This window comes from Amphiprion ocellaris, chromosome 22 (assembly GCF_022539595.1).
Source record: "Amphiprion ocellaris isolate individual 3 ecotype Okinawa chromosome 22, ASM2253959v1, whole genome shotgun sequence".
NCBI classification, from domain to species: domain Eukaryota; kingdom Metazoa; phylum Chordata; class Actinopteri; family Pomacentridae; genus Amphiprion; species Amphiprion ocellaris.
Genome location: NC_072787.1, coordinates 6,057,828 through 6,080,194, shown reverse-complemented (window position 1 = coordinate 6,080,194; position 22,367 = coordinate 6,057,828). Strand labels below are relative to the sequence as shown.

The 22,367-nt window shown below is 38.3% G+C and overlaps 2 protein-coding genes across 3 annotated transcripts; both read right to left on the bottom strand.

The window, feature by feature from the left end:
- Positions 1–68: 68 nt before the first annotated feature.
- Positions 69–13,934, bottom strand: LOC111565209 (copine-3-like). Of its 2 annotated transcripts, XM_023265276.3 has the most exons (17): positions 13,780–13,930; positions 11,435–11,628; positions 11,072–11,251; positions 10,870–10,944; positions 10,666–10,737; positions 9,400–9,480; positions 9,189–9,278; positions 7,832–7,930; positions 7,642–7,728; positions 7,399–7,458; positions 7,151–7,284; positions 6,598–6,652; positions 5,728–5,779; positions 4,994–5,127; positions 4,577–4,813; positions 4,352–4,466; positions 2,144–2,285 (listed from the first exon to the last, which is right to left on the bottom strand). In XM_023265276.3, exons 2-16 carry the CDS (start codon positions 11,591–11,593, stop codon positions 4,356–4,358), a joined length of 1,626 nt encoding a protein of 541 aa, XP_023121044.1. In that variant the 5' UTR covers positions 11,594–11,628; positions 13,780–13,930; the 3' UTR covers positions 2,144–2,285; positions 4,352–4,355. The 2 variants fall into 2 exon arrangements, with proteins under 2 accessions (XP_023121029.1, XP_023121044.1); XM_023265261.3 differs by lacking the exon at positions 4,352–4,466 and having other exon boundaries at positions 69–2,285; positions 13,780–13,934.
- Positions 13,935–17,301: 3,367 nt separating this feature from the next.
- Positions 17,302–19,371, bottom strand: LOC111565342 (zinc finger protein OZF-like). The gene has a single exon (XM_023265384.2). The coding sequence runs from the start codon at positions 19,201–19,203 to the stop codon at positions 17,902–17,904; it is 1,302 nt and encodes a 433-aa protein (XP_023121152.2). The 5' UTR covers positions 19,204–19,371; the 3' UTR covers positions 17,302–17,901.
- Positions 19,372–22,367: the final 2,996 nt, after the last annotated feature.

Genomic DNA, 22,367 nt, shown 5'->3' with positions numbered 1-22,367 from the left:
TAGTAATGAGGCAGAAAAGATTCAAACAAAGAACAAAATGGGATAAAAAACAGACAAACAGCATTCCAAATGTTTCAGTGATATATTTATACTGCATAGATATATCAAAAGTGACAGTGAAGTGTGTTAATTTTTTAGTTGCGCATTCTAAGATGTGTCTTGTGTGGATGAGCATCGTGTGTAAAACAGGAAACATCCATCAAATTACATACACAAACACATTTCAACAATGCATAAATTAGCTGTTCATCTGAATCACTGTTAATTTTAACCACTTTTGTTTTTTTGTAATATCATGACATGGAAGAAGTAAGATAAACATAAAAATACATCTAATTATCGGACGATGTTGCATAAAAAATATATATGTGGAAGCTGGCTATCATGCCGGTTAGATACATTTTTTCTTGCATTGCATATAATATAAACGCAAAATACTGATAAAATCAACATCGTTGACAAAGACATGTATGGTACATAAGGCAACGCCACAGTGATCAGTGCAAACAACAACTCAACAATGAATTTACACATACACTTTGTGAAAAGTATCAAACCACTTTCACAACACAACAAAGTGACATGTTTTACTATTTTCCTTAAGACAGAGTGAACTTCTAAGGATGCTCTGTAAACTGTGTGACTAAAGGATTTTCCTCGTTCAACACTCATGTAGAAGCACCAAATCCTGTCAAATCAAATGCAAGCATGGAAGTTGTAAAAAATAAAACTTAAGTACAAAACAACAGTTTTGTAGTGGAAAATCTACAAAAGGTTCCAGGATTCAGTCCGTAAACATTACTGAAACATACCTGAATTGTATTCTGAAAGCTATAGCTTTGGTCAAGATCCATGATTTGAAATACGTCCATGACAATATGAAATAGTGAAAACAAACAAAGCGATCGCTTTAATATACCTATTTAGGTACTCGAGCCCTTTCATGTAGACACTTGACTGACATTTGACAGACTAATGAGATGACTGCTATTAGCTGCCTCAGTTCTACAAAAACAAAGACCTTGAGCCAAGTTTCCATTAAAGGTAGAGTAATCCACTGTAATCTAAAATGTCTTCCGTCAAATTCATATCTCATAACAGTCCTCTAACTATCCGTTCTGGGTGTGTACCGAAATAAATTTCAGCATTTGTACACAACTGGCAAACAAAGTGGAAGATTGATCCAACCACCACTATTTCAGCCAAGTACCAATAGGGGATGTTTATACTCGTGCACCAGCAGACTATTGAATGCACATAACATTTTTAAAACTCCCTCAGATTTTTGTAAGGGATAGAGTTTATCCAGCAGTAGCTTGTAGAGAAGGTGTCCAAGGGGAAATGTCGAGTGAGAAGTCAGTTTCAGGACCAACTGTTTGTGTTGCTTTGCTCATGGACACACACTGAGACTCCCATCCTCTGCCGACCTCCTTAGTGCAGCAATTTGTGATTTTCCTTGGTGAGGAATCAGTAAAGTTTCTCTTATCTTAACTATAGCAGCAGGTCAACAGGTCTACCTTGGAAATGATGAGGTCTGCAACTTGCTCTATGGTTCTTAAGGCCAACAAACTAAACTAAGCTAGTTTGCTGTAGACACATGTACTTCCATGGCTGGAACATTTCTCCCTTGGTCCACTTGCCCAGTTGTTTATGTTGAATGAATGAATCTGGGGGGTAAGGCTTCTGATGAAGCTCTAAGGATGGCTGTGTTTTTTGGGCTGCCTACTTTAAATATCAACAATCATCTCAAGAATGGTTTACTCCACCTTTAAATCCTTCAAAAGGTCATAACAGAAGAAATGGCTTAAATTTTAAACAATCCTGGCACTTGAGTCACATAAAGTATCACAATGAATATCTGTGTTAAGCATCTGTTAACAAATGTTGGAAAAGGTCAGTGACGATATCTATGTACTATGGCTTTACACTATAACTTTATATAGCGTTGGCCAATCATAACGTGTCTACCACACTGCGCGCAACATGCTAATATGTCAATAAGGTCTAATAAGAAAGGAAGGAACAACTAATACGCAATTCCAGCGTTAAAGAGGACTCGCATCCAACAATGCAAGTAGGAAACGGCAAGACATTTGGAGGTGGGATATTGAGGAGGAAGGCTGAATCTCACAAGCTTGAATACATCACAGAGAGGGTGCTGATGCTGAGGAGTCAGAGGGAGGTGCATCGCCGAGGGGTGGTTTCAAACCCATGCTATTGAAGAAGCCTGTAACCTGACCTGGGACTTCTGCCAGGACACTCTGAGCAAGCATTTCTTGAGGACACTGCAGAGAAGGGGCAGAGACACACAAAAAATGTGAAACTGATAAAATATATACATACACATCTTTAAATATGCAAATACACCGATCAGCCACAACATAAAAACACACGGACAGGTAATAAGAAAAACAGTGATCATCTCAATACAACGCAATGCTCTGTTTGGAAGCTTTGGGTCCTGGCATTCATGTGATGTTATTTTGACATGTGCCATCCACCTAAACATTTCTGCAGACCTCATACAGCCCTTTATGGTAACAGCACAACCTGCCACACCTAAAAAACTCAACCCAACCAAGAGAGACATTGATTCCGCCTACAAACTCCTTAGATCTCAATCCAATCGAGCATCCACAGGATACACGTCCACGGCTCGACAAGTCAGAGCTGATCTGGCAGCACAAGGGGTCCTATACATTGTTAGGCGGGTGGTCTATCTGTTGTGGCTGATCGCTGTAAATATACAAGCTGTAGAAAGAGAAAGCGAAGAAATTATCAAGCAACCAAACAAAAGCAGGGGGTTGCAAAGAGGAGCTACAGGTCTCTGATGATTATATAGATTTGAATATTAATAATTTATTCAAACTGAGGAACCAATCACCCATTGCTCAAGTTATATGATCTTAACAGAAGCATTTCAAGTTCTCAAATTAGTATATGATGTACAGTGGTCCCTTGTCTATTGCAGGGGTTAGTTTCCAGAACCCCCCACGAAAGGCAAAAATCCGCTAAGTAGCGACCTTATGTTTCATTTGTTATTCATATATATTTTAAGGCTTTATAAATCCTCCCCGCACTCACATAAACACTTCCTATGCTCTTAAACACTTTCTAAACTCTTAAAGCTATGTAATTTTAATGTGGTAAGCATCTTCCTTTGGCGTTTGGGTTCGGTGCCAGAACCCTTAGAAGGCGCAGAACGTTTGCTCAACATCGCAGGGCTTGAAATAAATACAATTTTTTATAAAAATTTCACAAAAACACAACACCGCAGAGCAACACTGTGGGCAGCAATCAGACGTCGATGTGCAATGGACGAGGCGAGATACTGAACGCTGCTAAACACGGGAGACTGATGCTACGGTCGCTGATGTTTGAATTATTAGTTTTCATATTTTTTTATATTGTTTTCAGTTTTTTTAAGCTAGAAAATGCTTATTTTAACATAAAAATAATTAAAATAATAAAAATATACTGCAAAATCCTGCAATATAGCGCAAAAGCGGTGATACAAAAGTAGATATATACAATTTAAAAATCTGCGATACAGTGAGACCGTGAAAAGTGAACAGCAATATGGCGAGAGACAACTGTACTAAATTCTAGCTTTGAGATGGTTAATATAGATGCTCCTACGGTTACAGGACTGAGATTAGTTTTTTGAAATATGTTCACTACTTTACCTTTAAATCTTAAGAATACATGATTTAAAATGAATACAAAAGGTGAGACCATTAACGTATAGGGTTTGTAATTAGTAAGAAAAGCAGAGTAAGCTTGCAAATGGGATTAATTGTGCCAACATAAAGACAACTGCTCCCATAGTACACTTTCAGCTAATATATGGAGCAAGTTAAAGTAGTTGATGTCTGCAAATACTGCAGAACAACACACAAAGTACTGTAGCAACATAAATGTAAAGTACAACATGAGGAACTGCCAAATATCCAACAATACTAAGCCAGTATTTTAGGATACAATTTGTATTGATTTCAACAAAATCATTCTTTTCTCATTAACAGGTTGTCAGATACAAACGTTCAAAGACCTCTGATCATAGCCTACAGGTGAAAACTGTGGTAGAAGTGCAAGGCAACTACAGTACAATGTGGTCTTGTGTTACTTTTTGTACCCTGACAGGCACACTGGCACAGACTCACAGTACATATGGACAAAATGCCCCCACATACCAGGACCCATGAAGGCAGGATAAAAAAAAAGACAACAGACAAGCCAGAACTACTTCAGAGGGATAATTTAGCTCCTAACTAAGTTCATGCAGTTGAGGATTAGATGCAGGGTGTGAGGGAGGGGAATGGGGTCAGCAGGTCGGTCGGGGTATTCCTACATTTCTAGGAAGGACTGGGTTCGCTGGGGGGCTTCAGGTCAAATAAATTGAAGAAGGAGGCCACTTGGTCAGGCAACTCTGCAAGTACACTTTGTGCAAGGGCCGGTGTGCCTGCCTGAAATAAGATGTGCAAACACTCAAATGTATGCAGCATTTTAGGATGTTAAAGTAGCTCAGGTGGAGGATATCTACAAAGAGTTTGCTGTAGAGTTTGCAGCAGCTTACATTTTGGAACTGCCTGAATGGCACAAACTGGACAATGTCCCGCATGGCCGGCTCGCCTGCAGCTGAGCGCAGAATTCCATCGTCTCCGTCCAGGAACTCCATGGCACTGAAGTCCGCCCCTCCTACCCCGACTATGATGATAGACATGGGCAGTTGAGAGGCTCTGACGATGGCGCTGCGTGTCTCATCCATGTCGGTGATGACTCCGTCAGTGATGATCAGAAGGACAAAGTATTGCTGTGAAACATTGACGCAAAAACAAAGAGAATTAAATCAGTGAAAGTGGTTTATAACTCCACTGAATGTTACTCTTGTCCTTGTTTAGTGGCTCCTTCTTAATCAGAACTACAGAGACAAGAATTTGGACTTAAAAAGCTACAACTTCACAACTTTGATTTCATAGTTCGAGCAACTCACTGAGGCAGTTTGCTGCTGCAGGGCCTGTCTGCCAAAGTGGGCCACGTGGTTGATGATAGGAGAAAAGTTTGTGGGGCCGTAAAGCTTCACTTGAGGCAGACACTGCTGGTAGGCACTGACCACACCCTCTATACCTAATATAAAAAAAGATATAGACAAATATAGACAAAAGGTAATGTCAAATGACTCACATTCACATGTCAGTTATCATTCAATACTTATTTCCATGTTGACGTACACAACTGGAAATGTCTCATAAATGAGTCATCATGTTGTGGCATGCTGTCCAAGTACAAGCAGCGGAAAAGTTCAAATTCCTTGTGAGGTGTTCAATCACACACTATGGTAGACTGATCTGTTCAGTCAGTGTAAAACATGCTGCAAATTCATTTTGCTTGTAAATGCAACTTTATCAAATCAGTTTCAATCATTTTTCTGTTGCCTGACATGAATTCATTAAACTTATCATTTATCCACTGGCTTTTGTAGAACTTACTGATATGCTTTGAATATCTAATACCAGATCTTCTGCAGAAAAACAAATTAATCTAGTGTCGTAGTTTCTCAAAGAAAACGCCCATGAACTGCCTGAGTACACCACAGCAGCTGTTCTGTAGATTAAAGCGTTCGACATACTTCACCCTGACTCACCTCTAAATTTAGCCAAATGGCCTGAATGTAATGTTCATTAAACAGGTGGCATTGAATTCAAATGAGCTTCAGTCTGTTATTACCTGCACAAAATGGATTTGATGGGTTGAAGTTGATGGGAAACTCGTGGGAAACCTGCAAACACAAGCAACTATGAACCTGAAATCCAAAACAAACTTATTTGCAATGACCTGAGTCACACTCATCCAACACAAGCTTACTAATGCATTACAGCAAATATATAGAACTAGAAAAGCACTCAGAGAGCACAGTACTCCGCCAAGGCTGTTCATTCCCCCATATTCCATTGTCAGAAATGCAGCTTTTTTTTTTTTTTTTTTTTTTAAAGAAATGCAGTATTTGTTTGTTATTGATGATCAGAAATCACGGCAACATAGAATGTGGCCATTTAATATAGATGTACCACAAACAAAATGACCTTGCGCTGAGCACAGGCATGTGTTATGCATGTGCAAGTTATGTACGGATACCAAATCGAGTGACCTAAATATGTAGCGGGCAGCAGGAATTGATGGGACTCGGAAACACCTCCACAATTTAATCAATTGTCCCTTGTATCATTTGCAACATCCCAATAAATCCTCAGTGGTGGATTTGTAATAGGACCGCAATCATGTGATCGTCAGCAGGCAGCTGATGTAGTGTTCACTTGTTGTCATAGTTACAGTGACGCTGTGCTGCTATCACGCAATGATACAGAAATCTTTAACAAATCAGTGGATCCAGACTATAAGCTGCATCACTGCCAAAATCTAATCACTTGGTCCTTGTGTCATTTCTGACCTTCCCTGAAAATTTCATCCAAATCTGTTCGTCCGTTTTTGAGTAATGTTGTGGACAGACAGACAGCCAGACCAACGCCAAATATCACATCACTCTGCCGTGTTCCTTGGCGGAGTAAATATCAAAAATATCATAACTGAAACAATCACCTGCCATGTAGGAGGGATCTGGGCTCCAAAACCAAAAGCAGGAAACATCTTGTCACTACACAAGCAAAGTGACATAAAATAGGTGTTATTCTCCAAAAAAGATTACATACACAAAAGATTGCAGCCTTCTTAAGCATTGGTTTAAAGCAGTGGTTTTTGCTTCTTTGGATGACAGTAACCTTTACATATATGCTCTTAAAGGTTTCATTCAGACTTGACGTGGCTTGGAACACTCGCCCTGCCTCTGACATTGATCGTATTATTTAACATCTAACAGTTCAAAAGTACTGAACGTCATAAAGGTAACTGGGGCAGCGGTTCAAACAGAAGACCAACAGTTCATATTGCAGTCAGATTATCACAGATTGGTTGGTAAAATGCACAAATTTAAACGACTGTTGGTTGACTTCAATTTCAAACTCCCTTTTGCCTTCAAATTGGTCTGTCTGTCTACTGTTCTGAAGACAGGAAAACACATCCGTATGCTTAAATGATTTATGGTGGATTTACTTTCTGTACCAACATAATCCTTAATACCAACCAGTGTATTTACCTGTCGTAGTCCTGGATGACGTTACCAACAGCCCAGATAGCAGCCAGGTATTCATTATAGCCGTTGGGGTTGATGTAGTGGAGGGACTGAGGTAAACTGGGATTTCCGTTGGAACCTGTGAAATCAACAGCAATCTGGCCCCGGTGGGAGACATTAGATCTTCAATAAACCCAGGAAAAAATTTAAAAATCACAAAATGTAAACATCAGGGACATATTTTTAGATTCAAAAGAATGTGTGGTACTCACAGTGAAGTTAATCTGACAGCCACCCATTATGTAATCCAGAAAAGTATACTCCTTCACAATCTGCAAAAAAATGTAGATAACTCTTCAAACAAATAAACACACACAGAAAGTTATAAAACACTGTATACACATGTACACACAGAGGTCCACCATCTAATAATTTCTCCCACCTGACTTTGTCACCGATATAACTAATGATATGACCGAGGTTGAACAACAAAATGTGATGTAAAACTAGACTACCTTGCATTGTTTGACGATGATGACACCAGAGTTCTTGTACCCTTTCTTTTTCTGTTTTTTCTTGCTATTGATGCATTCAAACTCAGCCTGAGAAGATAAGAAACAAACCATACAGGTGTCAGGATGCAGCATCTCTTTCTCATGTTCATGCTCTGAGAAAATGCTCCAATTTAAAACACTCTGAGCTCACCGCATATGTTTGTGACGCCTGCTGTATTTGGCTAAGTGTGGTCTGAAAGGATCCAATAAAGTCGTGAGATCCGCTGTTGTTGTAGTCATAACAGTCTACCTGGGGAAGACAGACAGTTCAGAGGAACAAGACAAAGTCAGTTAATCTCTTTGATGTGGAATTGCAAACATTTGGGGCCCTAAGAAACACCAGTGATTGGAAATGAAAGTAGATGTGACAAAGGCATGCTATGGGTGTGAAGCTTCAAATGTAAGGCGACATCCTCACGCTTAAAAAAACTAAGAGAAACACAAACAAGCTGTTTAAACTGTCAAACAGAATGGCAATGCCCCACAGTGTGGTACCTGCTGAGAGTGAACAGAGGAAAGACAAACAGCTCTAAAGACAGTATGGAGCAACCAGTAGAGCTGAGACAAACTCTGCTACAGTCACAGTAACACTAAGGAAGCTCATGGGGAACTAAAAAAAGTGATCCATCTTAACAGAAAACATCTACCTTTTGAGAAAATGACCCATTGGTTAACTTACCAATTGAGACGTAATGTAATTTTATCAAGTCTTTATAAATCACTAACATGCTTCACTGTTTACGAAGTTATTTATAGTACAACCAACTGATTTGTATAAAGTGCAACATGGTTAACAGTAAATAAGTTATATAAGCAGGTTTAGCGTGATCAAAAACACATATAAGCTTCGCAAAACTATGTAATTTAGCTAATTTGTGTACACATATTAACTGATAAAGACTTGCTGCATATCTGAGGTTGACACATACTTTCCAGTGTTACTAGCATCATTTGAGAGCAACACAGAAGTCACTGATTAACCAGTCACATTTAACAAGTAAGTTCACCAAAGGGCCAAACTCTTGCATATATTCCTTTAAGATAGATGTAGATGCATCTAGGACTTTGGCCTGTCCTGTCACAGACACTGCATCCTTCAAGTGAAGAGCACTCACTGTGTCGCCAGTTAACTCACATGAACTGTTGACTGGTAAGCATCTCTTCCTGATAAGTTTGCTTTAACAGAGTTAGAGGATGGAAACAAACAAAAAAAAACAGCAAATATGAACTAATGCTAAAACATTTCATTATTTGTTGCAAGAATATCAACACAACAGGGTTCCCACTGCGGCCTCCATTCAGTCATTTCATGATTTTACAAGATCAAAATGACAATTTTTGGCTTGTTGATGCTCAAGACAAATTCGATAAATATGATTTCTACTGTATTTATACTGGTATGTTTGAAACAAGCAAAAGCATTTAGTCTTTCTTTAAAATTATCTCAATAATAATAATAACACCTGAATATGACTTTTGCTAAATATTACAGGTTGCTGTGTGTGTACCTTTATAGATTTCTCCACGTCGCCTCCACAGAGCGACTGCAACGGGATTCGGAATGGCTTCCATGTTGGGTTTAGGTTGTGTTTTATCACCTGCACAACAAAACACATTTAAAAAAAACACCTTGACCTTGCTGGTTGCTGTATGACTTTAAATGGAGAGTCCAAAAATCCCTGAACCAGAAAACGTGGCACATAGTGAGTGTATGTGTACCTCTGTCCTGTGAGCCAGCTGCCATCCAGTTTCAGTCTGTCTGTAGAACTCCAGGAAAGGGTCGGACTTCCCAAAAAAATCCTGGAAATAATTAAGAAAATAATATGCAACTGTGTAACTGTTCAAAGACAGTAATTTTGGAATTTCTGATTGCAAGTTGGTTGTTGTTTCTGTCTTCATTTCAGAAATGTTTGAATCTATATGATTATTAAAACTAATTAAAAATGCAATAAATAGGATGTTAAGAAAGGTAAATGTATACCTTTAAAAAATGATGTTTGGCTTAAAATGTAATGCTGTTTTACAATGTTCATTTGATGTAATATGAAACACGTCACATGATGATGGTTTAGTTCAGGGTCACACATATGGGATTGTGGATCAGATGCATTACGGCTGCAGAGGAAAATGGCAACATTGCCAGAGAGGAAAAGACATGGCCTAAAAAAAACAACTATTCTACACGGTCTGTCAGGCGCACACGGTAACTGTGACTTATGGTTTTATTTTGTTTCTCATTTGTTGCCATTATTTGTCGAAGTGCACTGCATGGACGGTTTAATACAGTGTTATCACAAGACATCTGTATGATGCGTGGCCTTCTATACATCAGATCGGAATAGTTCCAAACTGAATCAAATAAATTACTTACTACTACTTGATAATAACAGTGATGTCTGTTATTATTATTAGAATGTAAATTCTAAAATAGCAAACAGCAGTCTTGCTATAGAATGGAAATGTTCCTGTTGTAAATTAGCATCAGATTTCATATTTTGATTGCACCACTGTAAGACTAGACAGATCTATCATATACACTATGATTGGGCCATACAGAACTGTAATTATATCCACCACAGTACCCATGTTTACACTGTTTAATTTACTTATGTAGCTGGGGTTACATCTGGGTAAATTCTGTCTCTTTCCTGAATTGGGAATTCCTGTCATGTGATAGCCGTATTTAAAATCTTTCTTTCACCTTGATGTATCAGGACATTACTGAGGCTTTGTTTAAACACTTCATCATGCTTCTTCACTATAAACAATCACCACTGCCATTAGAAACCTGGAGGAAGAACCCAAGCTGACCAAACAGATGTCTTGAAGTATCCACATGGTATTGTCATAGCTGTCGTAGCCCTGGCTTAGTCGAATGTGGTGAAATAAATCCAATAAAAATCTGAAAATTCTGAATTATTAACTCCTGTCAGATGATCTACTATAATATTTCAGTATTTAGGAACAAAATGTAGTCATCAGTACCTTCTTGTCCAGTTTTCTACCTGCAGCCTCAAACGCCACCACCCTGTTGTCTGTTCTTTCTTCTGCACAGATCTGGAAACATGAAATAGCATTATCTTAAAACAAACATGTGAAAATACACTAAATAAACACACATGCACTTCACAAAAATGAAATACCCGTTGGCCTCAAACGTCATTGTCTCCCTGAATGAAAGAAACTCACAGTAATGGTGCCCCGCCCTGCTGGCCTCTTGTCCTTCTTAACAAGCGGTCTTGTTATTTTCCTTGAGGACACAATCTGAAGAGAAAGAAACATCATCACTATCGCTGACAAACATTTTTGAACAGTACTTACATATGTGAGATTTTTCACTCTGATAAAGAGAAACAATCATGACAAGTGATCGAAAGTAAAGATGACTAACCTGTCCCAAGGTACATTCCAGTTCTCCCAGGAAGTCGGCGTCTTGCAGACTACAGTTTTCACTGTCAATATCGTACACTTCAAACCTCAGCTTCTGCACCATCTCAAAGTAGTAGTCGAGGACAGGATTCTTGGAAAACTTGGGATTAAGGCAGTTCTGGATTTTCTCTGTTCGGCCAATCTAACAAAAAAATGTCTCAAAGTCAAGGACTCACAGCAGGTAACAAAATGCTCATTGTGCCCCAAGTGTGCCATTTTAAATCTATCCCTAAATATTGGAAATACTTAAAATTAATATTCAAAGTTAGTATGGATAAGCATAAATCTGTCTTTTTAAATCAGCAGAATGTTTTAACCTACTTACCTCACACCAGTGGGGCCCTGAGGTGTTCATGAGAAGCACACACAGAGGGTCGGACTTTGAGAATGTGTCCATGTCGAGCAGATTTTCACACGAGATGCTCAGAGCCACCTTAGTCACACAGTCTGTGGCCCTCGGCCCTGGGGCTGCCACCGCCGCCATCGCAGCCTGGAGGACAAACACTCAACACACAAGAACTGACAAACATGGACACAGGAAACAGACAACATTTAAGAAATATGACGTATGCAGCCATTTGCATTCTTGTGAAACACTTGATTGATACTCCCTATTTATTGAGCAGATGTTAATACTGTTTAGTTGTCCAGTTTGCTGTGTTACACACGCAATTAAGCCCAAAGTCATTCATACAATAATTTTTGATTTCTAGTCTATTTCTAGTTAACCAATATGGTTGTTTTTGATAAAAGACAGTAAGACATTGTGTTAGAGAAGTTAATGCTAAATTATTTACTATTTCTATTTTTTGAATCCATTTTTACTAAAATGCAATGTCCAAAATCATTCAGTCTTTCGCAGTTATCAGTGGGGAAGAACAAACAGCTGTTATAATTGCTGACAAGCTTTCTACAGGTCTCTACTGGGAATTTGTTCCACTCTTCTTCTGGGATGATTTCCAAGTCCTTGAGGCTGAAAAGCTTCTTCACCATCACTCTGGTCTTTAGTTCTCTCCTCAGATTCTCTATCAAACTCTGGCTGACTGCTCTGAAATGGCAATATTGTTTTCTTTTGACCATTTCTTGACCACCTTGTATTGCTGTATTTTTCAGATCATTGTCTTGTTGGAAGATTGGAAGTTTTTCTAAGGACTTCCTCCAGAATGTTAATGTCGTCCTCTTTTCCCATGATGCTGTTTATTCTGACAAGGTTGCCTGGCTCAGTTGAAAAACATCCAAAAAGTATTACATGAATATGGAATGTAGAACCAATGACCCAAATATTTCATCTTTGTATAAACAAGCTTTTGTAAAAAAGCTTGGCAAGCTTTTGGGTGCCTGTCTGGGAGAAGCGGACTCCTCGTTGGTCTTTATCCATGAAGATCAGACTTGTGCTCAGATTCATCAGGACGGTCTTGAACGTGACTACTGGGCTTTTCTTGGCCTCTTGCACTATCATTCTTGCCCGCACAGGAGTCACTACCACATGGTTTGAGATTTTTCACAGTGTTGAACTCTTTGTACTTTTTTATTATGCTTTCCACTGTAGCCTCTGGCATTTAGAAAACACTTTGCTATGACTTAATAGCTTTTTGCCGTCTTGTGAGCAGCTACAATGCACGACTCTCTCCCACTGATGGACCTTCATCGCAAACTCACTAAGCTCTTTGGTTTTAATCATTACTTAAAACTGACTAGTAACTGTGAGGAGAATTATTGCATCAGCCGTTCTCTGGTCATGATGTATAAAATGATCAGGACCATTTAGAAAAAGATATGAAAGCATGCAGTAGTATTTTAAAGCAGGAATGATAAATTATTAATAACATGGAAATAGTTCATTTTCATCATCAACATCTCTAGCACAGTGTCTTACCGTGTTTTCAGGTAGAAGAAATCTAATGGTCAAATAAAGAAGCATGGAAACTCAAAATGTGTGGCTGAACAGTACATGCAGAAGACAGCAAACACAGCAAAAAGTGCATTTAAAAACCTATTTATACATGTGTTAATGCTAATGCATAATCCGTTATGTATGACAGTATATTATTTACAGCTGGAGGTGTTTTTGTACAGTTGATCTAATGAGCTTCCTGTCCTCTGAGTTGGGCTATACCTTTATAAAACCAGTCTACAGTGTTATAAAGTGGGAAAGTTTGCAGGTCTGGACTCGTTGTTACAGTGGACGGGATGAGAAAACTAGCGATAGCCTCAACTGGAAACAAGCCAACTCGAATACCACTTCAGCTAAACACAGAAAACGTATTAACTTGTCTTTCGTATCGGTCAACAGGTAATAATTAAGCTAAACCATCCAGGTTTGTTGTTTTTTACGGTCTGTTCATTAGAGATACAAACATTAACGCAGCGTTAAAACACAGTGAATACCTTAACTAGCTACAGTAACACAAAAGAAACACCGCTGACTTTATTAACGAATATATTAATGTCTATGACGATTTAAGTAAAGTGTTTTAGGGAAGGTGTGACTCTTTTCAACTCCGTTAACTTGAAGGAGTTTACGCCTCAGCTAACAGTCACGTGATACGAAAAAAGATGAAATAATTTCACTCCCGTTTTCTTAGCAGTAGCGAATAAAAGCTTTAAGTCTGTCTTACTTTCAAAGTAAAAACGCCATAATGACAAAGGCGGAGTTCGTTTTTATCCTACCTGGTGTGTAGGAGGTCTGCTGGATGTGTAGCAGCCTGACAGCTCAGCTAGCTAACTACTGAGCGGTGGGCGGCGCCCGGTGTCCCCGTTAAATGGTGCCGACTTCAAACAACAGCCACGCACGCAATAATTTTTAACAAATCTAACAAAGCTGCAGAAATAAACACATGTAAATGGTTACAGACACACATTTCTTGGAAAATTAAACATCCGGAGAGACTTTTTATAGTCATACAGTCGTCCAAAAGTCCTCATTTCACCTGTAAAGCTTTTAACTGGACAAATATTTGACGTCCATGGACACGATGTGCAGATTCACATGTTGCATAAAAAAAGTGTTTTTCAGCATCCCAGACTCTATACATGCACATTTTTTAAAAAGTATCCCAATATATTTTTCATTAGCTTGTTAGACTGTGATGTTTACCATTTCAGAAATGATTGTTTCTGGATCACAGTGACATCACACTAACAGAAGAAGCAACATGTTTGTAGTGTCAGTTCTGCCTCCTAGTGGTGAATGTAGATCAGACCTCTGATGCAACTTCATCCAAGTTATATTTAGCTAAAAGTCTTTTTTTCTCTCTCTAGGGCGGGGGTGTCAAACTCATTTTAGTTGAGGGGCCACATACAGACCAGTTTGATCTCAGGTGGGCTGGACCAGAAAAATCACAGCATACTAACCTATAAATAACCACAACTCTTAATTTTCCCCTTTGTTTTAGTGCAAAACAGTACATTCTGAAAATGTTCACATTTAAGTATCTTTTTACAAAACATTCTGAACAACCTGAAATTTCTTTAAAAAAATAAGTTCACTTTCAACAATATTATGCCTCAGTTTATCATTTACACATGTGTATTACAACTTACAGATCACAGTGTATCTACAAAAGCACAAAACATTTAATCACAGGCATCTAGAACTGAACAATGTCGTATTTTACTTTATGATCAAAACAATTTGTGTTACAACTCGGCTCTGAAGCTGCAACAAAACAGGGAGACAACAACAGGGTGGTGACTAAAAAAAAGTTTTATTGTAATGCAGAACCAAGCCAACAAGGTGCACGAAAGACTATAAACCAAACCAAACCAAAACCCGGCTTCTGGAGCTCCAGAAGGAAACAGCTCCTGTCAGAGAGAGACACACTGGAAGTGAAGGAGATTCGATGCAGTGTGAGCCACTTGATCCCAGGTGTGGCTCAATCAGCTGACGACCCTCAGCTTCTGAACAGGCACACCTGGTGTCCAAGTGGAGGGTCGTCACATTTGTAAAGGTCTAGAAATTATTTTAAAATACCATGCATCCATCCATTATCTATACACCGCTTAATCCTCACTAGGGTCGTGGGGGGTGGGGGGGGTGGGGGGTGGGGGGTGGGGGCTGGAGTCTATCCCAGCTGACTCAGGTGAAGGCAGGGGACACCCTAGACAGGTCACCAGTCTGTCGCAGGGCTACATACAGAGACAAACAATCACTCTCACATTCACACCTACGGGCAATTTAGAATAATCAATTAACCTCAGCATATTTTTGGACTGTGGGAGGAAGCCGGAGTACCCGGAGAAAACCCACGCATGCACAGGGAGAACATGGAAACTCCATGCAGAAAGATCCCGGGAAAGCCGGGACGCGAACCAGGGATCTTCTCGCTGCAAGGCGAAAGTGCTAACCACTACGCCACTGTGCAGCCCTATTTTAAGATACAGTTTTGAAAATGTATAATTTGCAGTTGATGTCTTCTCCATAATTTTCACACTTTGCAAAGTTGTCCGCATGCCAGATTGGACCCTTGGCGGGCCGGTTTTGGCCCACAGGCCATATGTTTGACACCTCTGCCCCAGGGTGTGGCATGTATGGGTCACTGGCTTCCCAAGTTACAATGACCCTAACTGCAATGATACTTTTTAAAGGTGCTATACACGTTCCCTCAGTCTGTCAGCATGTTCAACAAACCTGTAAGATGTTCTTCTAATGCTTTGCTTTCTTCTGCAGGAGCAGTCAGGTGTTAATTGTCCATTGATCCACTCTCAGCATATTTTTTTCACACTGAAATTTGAGGCAGTGTTTTCATGACAATACCTTAGGAACTATTATAGATTGACATTTTAATGCTACCTCTCTTCAGCATGCCATTGATTCAGAATATGCAATCTTGGAGAAGTAGTTAGACACATTAACAAAAAAGAAGACATCCTCTGAAACCTGTGTAGTTGCATGTCACAACAACACAAAGCAAAGCAAAGAAGTAAATACGTTTTTTATTGTTTTATTTTTAAATTACTTTTCTAGTAATATTTTATTTTTATTTATTATTATCAATATTTAAATGTATTATATCTACCTACAAATATTTACTTTATTATTAGTAACCTTTCATTTTATATTATTTTTTATTTTATTTATCTATACTATTATTTGATTTTAAAACTTTTTAATTCTTTTATAATTGTATTTTCATTTATTTATTTCAGAAATAATCAAATTGACCTTGTCTGTGCTGATTTATTTGTTTATTTTTTTTTTTAAAAAGGTAATTTCGTTTTTTAGTGTTTAACAAATTTAAGGATATTTTCCCTACCAGAGAAGTCACTCTGGAAATTTTTAAACACATTTTGTGGCCATCAGTTGTTGTTTTTTTTTTAGAGCAAAACATCCTGAGTACCTTCTCATTTAGCATAAGCACTGCCTAATGGTGGAACTATTACATATTATTGTATTATTTATTACTATATTATTTCAAAAATAGGAAACTCACTGTATAATGAGGTCTACATGTTGTACAAATGAAAATGGTTCCACTATTTTTTCCTCTAACATTTCTGTGACCTAACATCCTGCTGAATGTTTAGACAAGCCAGAAGAAATAATTCAATCTGACCAAAAGTTGACAAAACTCTTGAGCTTCCTATCTTCAATTTCAGCCGTTAAAGTCAAACACTGTCTGAACAATATTATATATTATTATATATTATATATTATATTTAATTAAGCAGCATTTGGTCAGAGATGTACATCGTTTTACAGATCGCCTTTCTTCTCCTCAACTCCTTAACTTTTAATGGGGTCTTTCTTTATTCTGCATGTGGAAACTCAACAGATTAATGTGATTAATATTAAAGGTCAAGCAGTCTTTAATTGAGTACAGTATGATTGAATGAGTCTACTGAGCATCAGTTTGTCCGTCTAATATAGTGGATTTCATTAGTATTCTTCGGCCCATAGGCCTGCAGCCTTCCAAGAATCAAATCATCCTCACTGTAAACAAGTGCTGCAGCCTCATAATGGAGTCATCAGAGGAATAATGTGACTCATCTGCCATCTGCTGGTTACAACAAGGAACCACAATAAAGGAGTGAAAGTCACATGCAACAGGTTTTATCAGAGAGGACATTCAGTTCTGTTCCTGTTTACAAATGTATAAATGCAGCGGTGTGGTGAGGAAACGCTGAAATGAATCAACACATAGAAACACAAAACACTTTAACGTCAAAGGCACTTTTTTAATATTTGTTCAATATTATGTACAACTGTACAAAGAAACGTGCCACAAACATGCCTGCTCTTTCTTCACGACAACTGCTTTACATTTAAAACTTCATATTCCAAACAAAACAATCAAGTTCAAGTTCTCAAATACAGTTCAAGTGCTTCGTGCTGAAACAGTGCTTGTCTACGGACTCTCAGTAACTACAACACTCAGCTGAAGGCCTGAAGTGAAATAAAAACACTGCGACACAAAGGTGCATCAATTAGACATGAGACTGAAGCTGTAGCACACATAACACTCCTGTTTAACATAAAAATATGACAGAAATGAAATCCTAAAATCAAATGTTAAAAAATCATGCAGAGATAAAGGATTGACATTCAGTGCTTTTCAAATTCAGTTTGATCCCTCGACAAGTAAGAAACTCACTAATACACATTGGACCTCGGTTCATTACAGGCCGTAACATCTGAAAATGGAAACGACCTGCGTGACGAGCATTAATATTTATAGACAAAAACATCTTATGTGTCCACAGCTAGGTTAAAGAATAACACAAATGTATGGGGACGAAGAAAAAGAATCACCAAAACGAGTTCAAGGCACTTTAAATCCACAAGACTTACTTTTACTCTGAACGATGTGAATGAATTTGTGTTGTTTCAAGCTTTGTTCTCACTGATGTTCCAGGACTACGCTTCTCCCCTGAGTGTGTTTTCAGGTGGACAGTCAGACTATGATTTTGACTGAAACTTTTCCCACATGTTTCACAAGTATACAGCCTCTCACCTGTGTGAGTTCTCATGTGGGTAGTCAGATTACTATTTTGACTGAAACTTTTCCCACATGTTTTACAAGAATACGGCTTCTCACCTGTGTGAGTTCTTGTGTGGGCAGTCAGATTAATATTTTGACTGAAACTTTTCCCACATGTTTTACAAGAATACAGCCTCTCACCTGTGTGAGTTCTCAGGTGGGCAGTCAGATGCCTACTTGTATTGAAACTTTCCCCACATGTTTCACAAGTATACAGCCTCTCACCCGTGTGAGTTCTCATGTGGGCAGTCAGATTACTATTTTGACTGAAACTTTTCCCACATGTTTCACAAGAATACGGCTTCTCACCTGTGTGAGTTCTTGTGTGGGCAGTCAGACTACTATTTTGACTGAAACTTTTCCCACATGTTTCACAAGAATACGGCCTCTCACCTGTGTGAGTTCTCATGTGGGCAATCAGATTACTATTATCACAGAAACTTTTCCCACATGTTTCACAAGAATATGGCCTCTCACCTGTGTGAGTTCTCATATGGACTTTCAGATCATACCGGAAACTAAAACTTTTTCCGCATGTATTGCAAGAATGTGGTTTTACACCTTTGTGGATTTGGTGATGCCTCTTGAGTTGGCACTTATTCATAAAGGTGTTTCCACAAACATCACATTTTACAGACTTTCTACCTGCATCAGTATCATTGTGAACTCCTGACAATGAAGATTTGTCCACATTGTTACTGTGACTGCTCTTTCTCTTGTGACTCTTCTTTGGCTTCAGCGCAGCATTTCTAGTTGACTCTGGGTCTACATGTTTACTTCCGTCCTGATGTGGGCTCTCACCTACTGCTAAAGTGTAAGAGACGAGCTGCTCGCTGTTTGGTTCTACTTCACTGTGGTCATTGTCCTTATCAGTTGAAGTCAGTAGAAAGGTATCAGTCGCTTGATTCAGTACAATCTGCTTTCCCTGCTGACTGGTGCAGAGTTTCTCCTGTTCCTCATTAATCTGTGGAGTCTCTGGGTCCTCATGGTCCTGACTAAAGTTGTTCTCCTGGTTACAGAGCTGTCCATTAGTGAGACCCTTTCCCTCTTCACAGACATGTTGCTGTGGGAGGTCTGGAGGGACAATGGAGCACATGAAAGAAGTTACTAACATGATGAAAAGGAAACATACATCTCAGAAAAGACATTTAATCCTCTGACCCCCAAGCCCTGTCTGGGCAGCCATCACATTTTTCCTCACAGTGGGATCATCCTGAACAGCAATATAAAGTCTTGCACCTCTGTGGAAACAGGACAACCATGTCTGAAAATAGAGAGACTTCCGAAATGACATCTGTGCAGAATAGCACAGGTCTGGCATGAATCTAAAGAAAAATAACAAAAACATAGCAGTTCAAGTAAATGTCAATGAGTTAAGATGCAGCAGCGGAATTTCTGTCTGAAAATAAATGCAACTCAAAGCTCGAATTCAGATCTTATATTTGTCACATTTCTTTGTTAGTTCATTAAGACAATCATAGTTTTACATACCAATTCTCTGTAACATTTCTCGCATACTGCAGAGGGTATCCAGCAGCCTGCGCTCATAATCCATCTCTGCATCCAACTGGTTGAGTGGTTCATCAGAAACTCCAGATATTTCTCTGGATATTTCTTCACATTTGGATTTGCACTGAACCAGTATAAGCTGCTCTCCCTCCTGTCTGGTGCAGAGTTCCTCCTGCTCCTTTTTCATCTGTGGAGTCTCTGGGTCCTCCTGGTCCAGACTGGAGTTCCTCTCCTGGTTGCAGAGATTCTGCTCAGCAAGAACATTCTCCTCATGTGACATGTTGCTGTAGAACATCTGGAAGGCAAAATGATAAAAGAAAAAGGTTGCTAAAGGTGACGATAGGTGATACACATCTGAGCAAATATGGTTCACCCTCTGAAGCAGAAGCACTGTCTGGACAATTTTTGCTCCAGTCACATTTTTCCTCACTGTGGGCTTATTTTTCAGTGCAACATAAAATCCTGTACATCTATGGAAATAGCACAATGACTAGAAGCAAAGCGAACTCACAAATGTCTTCTGTGCAGTATGACACAGTTTTGACATAAATTACAATTAAAATCGCTCCACTTCATGCTGTTTGTGAGCCATGCTGCATTGATGTTATTGACCTGATGTGTTTTATTTTGCTGTCACTCTCTTTTGTCATCTCCTGTCTTCTCTGTGTAAACACAGTCTGCATGTCACCTGAAAATTTTTTTGAGGAATTGTTGGTTGTATTTTTATATTATAAAATCTGACAGATTTTTTATTTAACTTAAGATATATTTGTGTTCTTTACGCTATATTGCAGGGTCTTAACCATAATATTAAAACTTGTAAGTTACAAGTTTAAAAATTATGGTTAACATCCCTCAATATATTATATAAAATCACAAATTTACCTTACAAGTTTAAATATTATGGTTAAGACCCTATGATACAATATTTGAAATACAAATCTGTCAAATAATTTTAAATATTATGGTTAAGACCTTACAATCTAATATAAAAAAAACAACTAATTCACATTACAAGCTTAAATATTATATTTAAGATCCTACAATATAATATAAAACCCAAATTTCCCTTATAGTCCTTGGGCCAGGACCCAAAATTTCACGTATCGGTACCACCCGAGGTGACCAATTATTTTTGGTATTTTTAACTTGCTATATGTCTCTAGTTTGCATTTTGATATGATAGCCCTTGCAGACTCACAGCTTAATATGTGTTATCACTCGTTTAATGTACATGCCCCACAATGAAATGCATGGGGTCTGAGCCAAAAGTCCTAACAACTTGACAGGGCAGAATTTGATAGGATTTTTCCTCATTACGAAAAAATTTGAAATGCCACATGCTACACATCATCATCTGTATTAATAACTTTACAGCACAGAACAATATTATAACAAACTTGAGACAGAGAGATTTCGTTGCTATGGTGACAAGATATTCTATAAGCGGGACGGAACAACAGAATAGTGAAAGTTTGACAAACAGATTCAAAGTTAAATTCTATTGAAGATAAAAACCAAAGACTAACCATATCTTGTGATTTTTGGTCAGTGTGATACAGCATACTATAATTTACACTTAAACATACAAAATAGCTATTTAAATGGTGTCAAAACAGCTGAAATTGTGATGAAAAGTTCAAAATATAACCCAATTATAATAGACTGCTGCCAGAACTGATCATATGCCAAAAACACTATTACAAAGACTATTTCCATTATTAAGTTGAATTTTCAAATGCCTTTGCAGTTTTTATTCTAATTACATTTCTAATCAATTCTGTCCCGTTGCGCTGTGCGGGAGCTTTTTCCAAATTCAAAGGTAATTTTCTGAGAACGATACATGGTCATAATGAGACAAAAACATAAAATGCAGATAGGAGTCATTTCTTCCATGTACTAGTATCATATAAAATAAAGGTTATTCAAGTTCATTCAAAGTTAATCCTAGAAAAGGAAAGAATATTACCGTAGTTACCTGATCTAATGGGGCTTAATTAACCTTAATTAGAACTGTAAAAGACAACATAACTAGACATCTCAGCAGTTTCTTCGAAGGACCTGAAAATAAACTTTCACCTACCCACCAATAACTCTTTCTATAGGAAAAAACAAGTGAAGGTGAATACACAATTATTATCAGATACGCATGAAAAGATGCATTCATTTGGATCTGATGTTTAATTATTATAATATATATGCAGTTATTGAATATTTGTGTCGTGTCTCTCTTCGCTTTTGCAGCGGTTTTGCTATTTGCAGACGGTCCCTGTTCACTCGTTTCACAGCCAGCTGCTCATAAACACCAGTGTTATTTCTGCAGCTGGAAAGACAGCGACTTTTGATAAAACTAGCCTTGTAGCACATTGCCTAGCTTACAACGATTTGAAAAAGGCATCGTTTATGTTTTTACAACGTATATCTCATTATTATTGTTATTGATGCCTGAAGTCCGAATCTGTGAATATCTTTCCAACTTTACCAAACTCAAGAAATCAGCAGCTGAACATCCCATACAAATCCCAAAGTTAACCATCAGTATCATTGTTTACTCAGTTTTGAGCACTGTTTAAATCCTTCATAAAGACATAATAAAAAGTTATCAGATAAAAGAACAAAACTTATAATTAATTAAAGGGAAACTGTGTGGAGGGCAATGCATTTAATTGTCATTAACTTCACCTCAACTGACACAAACTTATATTGCCGGCTCTGCACTTGGCAAGCTAACGGCTCATTTAAAGTGATTTTTCTTATTTAAAACGAGTT

Excerpts from the sequence above, each read along its gene's own strand:
- LOC111565342 (XM_023265384.2), bottom strand. The coding sequence starts at position 19,203 with ATGTTAGTAACTTCTTTCATGTGCTCCATTGTCCCTCCAGACCTCCCA.
- LOC111565209 (XM_023265261.3), bottom strand. The coding sequence starts at position 11,593 with ATGGCGGCGGTGGCAGCCCCAGGGCCGAGGGCCACAGACTGTGTGACT. Across the intron at positions 7,729-7,831 it reads AGGCGTCACAAACATATGCG|GCTGAGTTTGAATGCATCAA; the intron begins GTGAGCTCAGAG and ends TTATCTTCTCAG. Across the intron at positions 6,653-7,150 it reads GTCATCCAGGACTACGACAG|TGACAAGATGTTTCCTGCTT; the intron begins GTAAATACACTG and ends TTGCTTGTGTAG.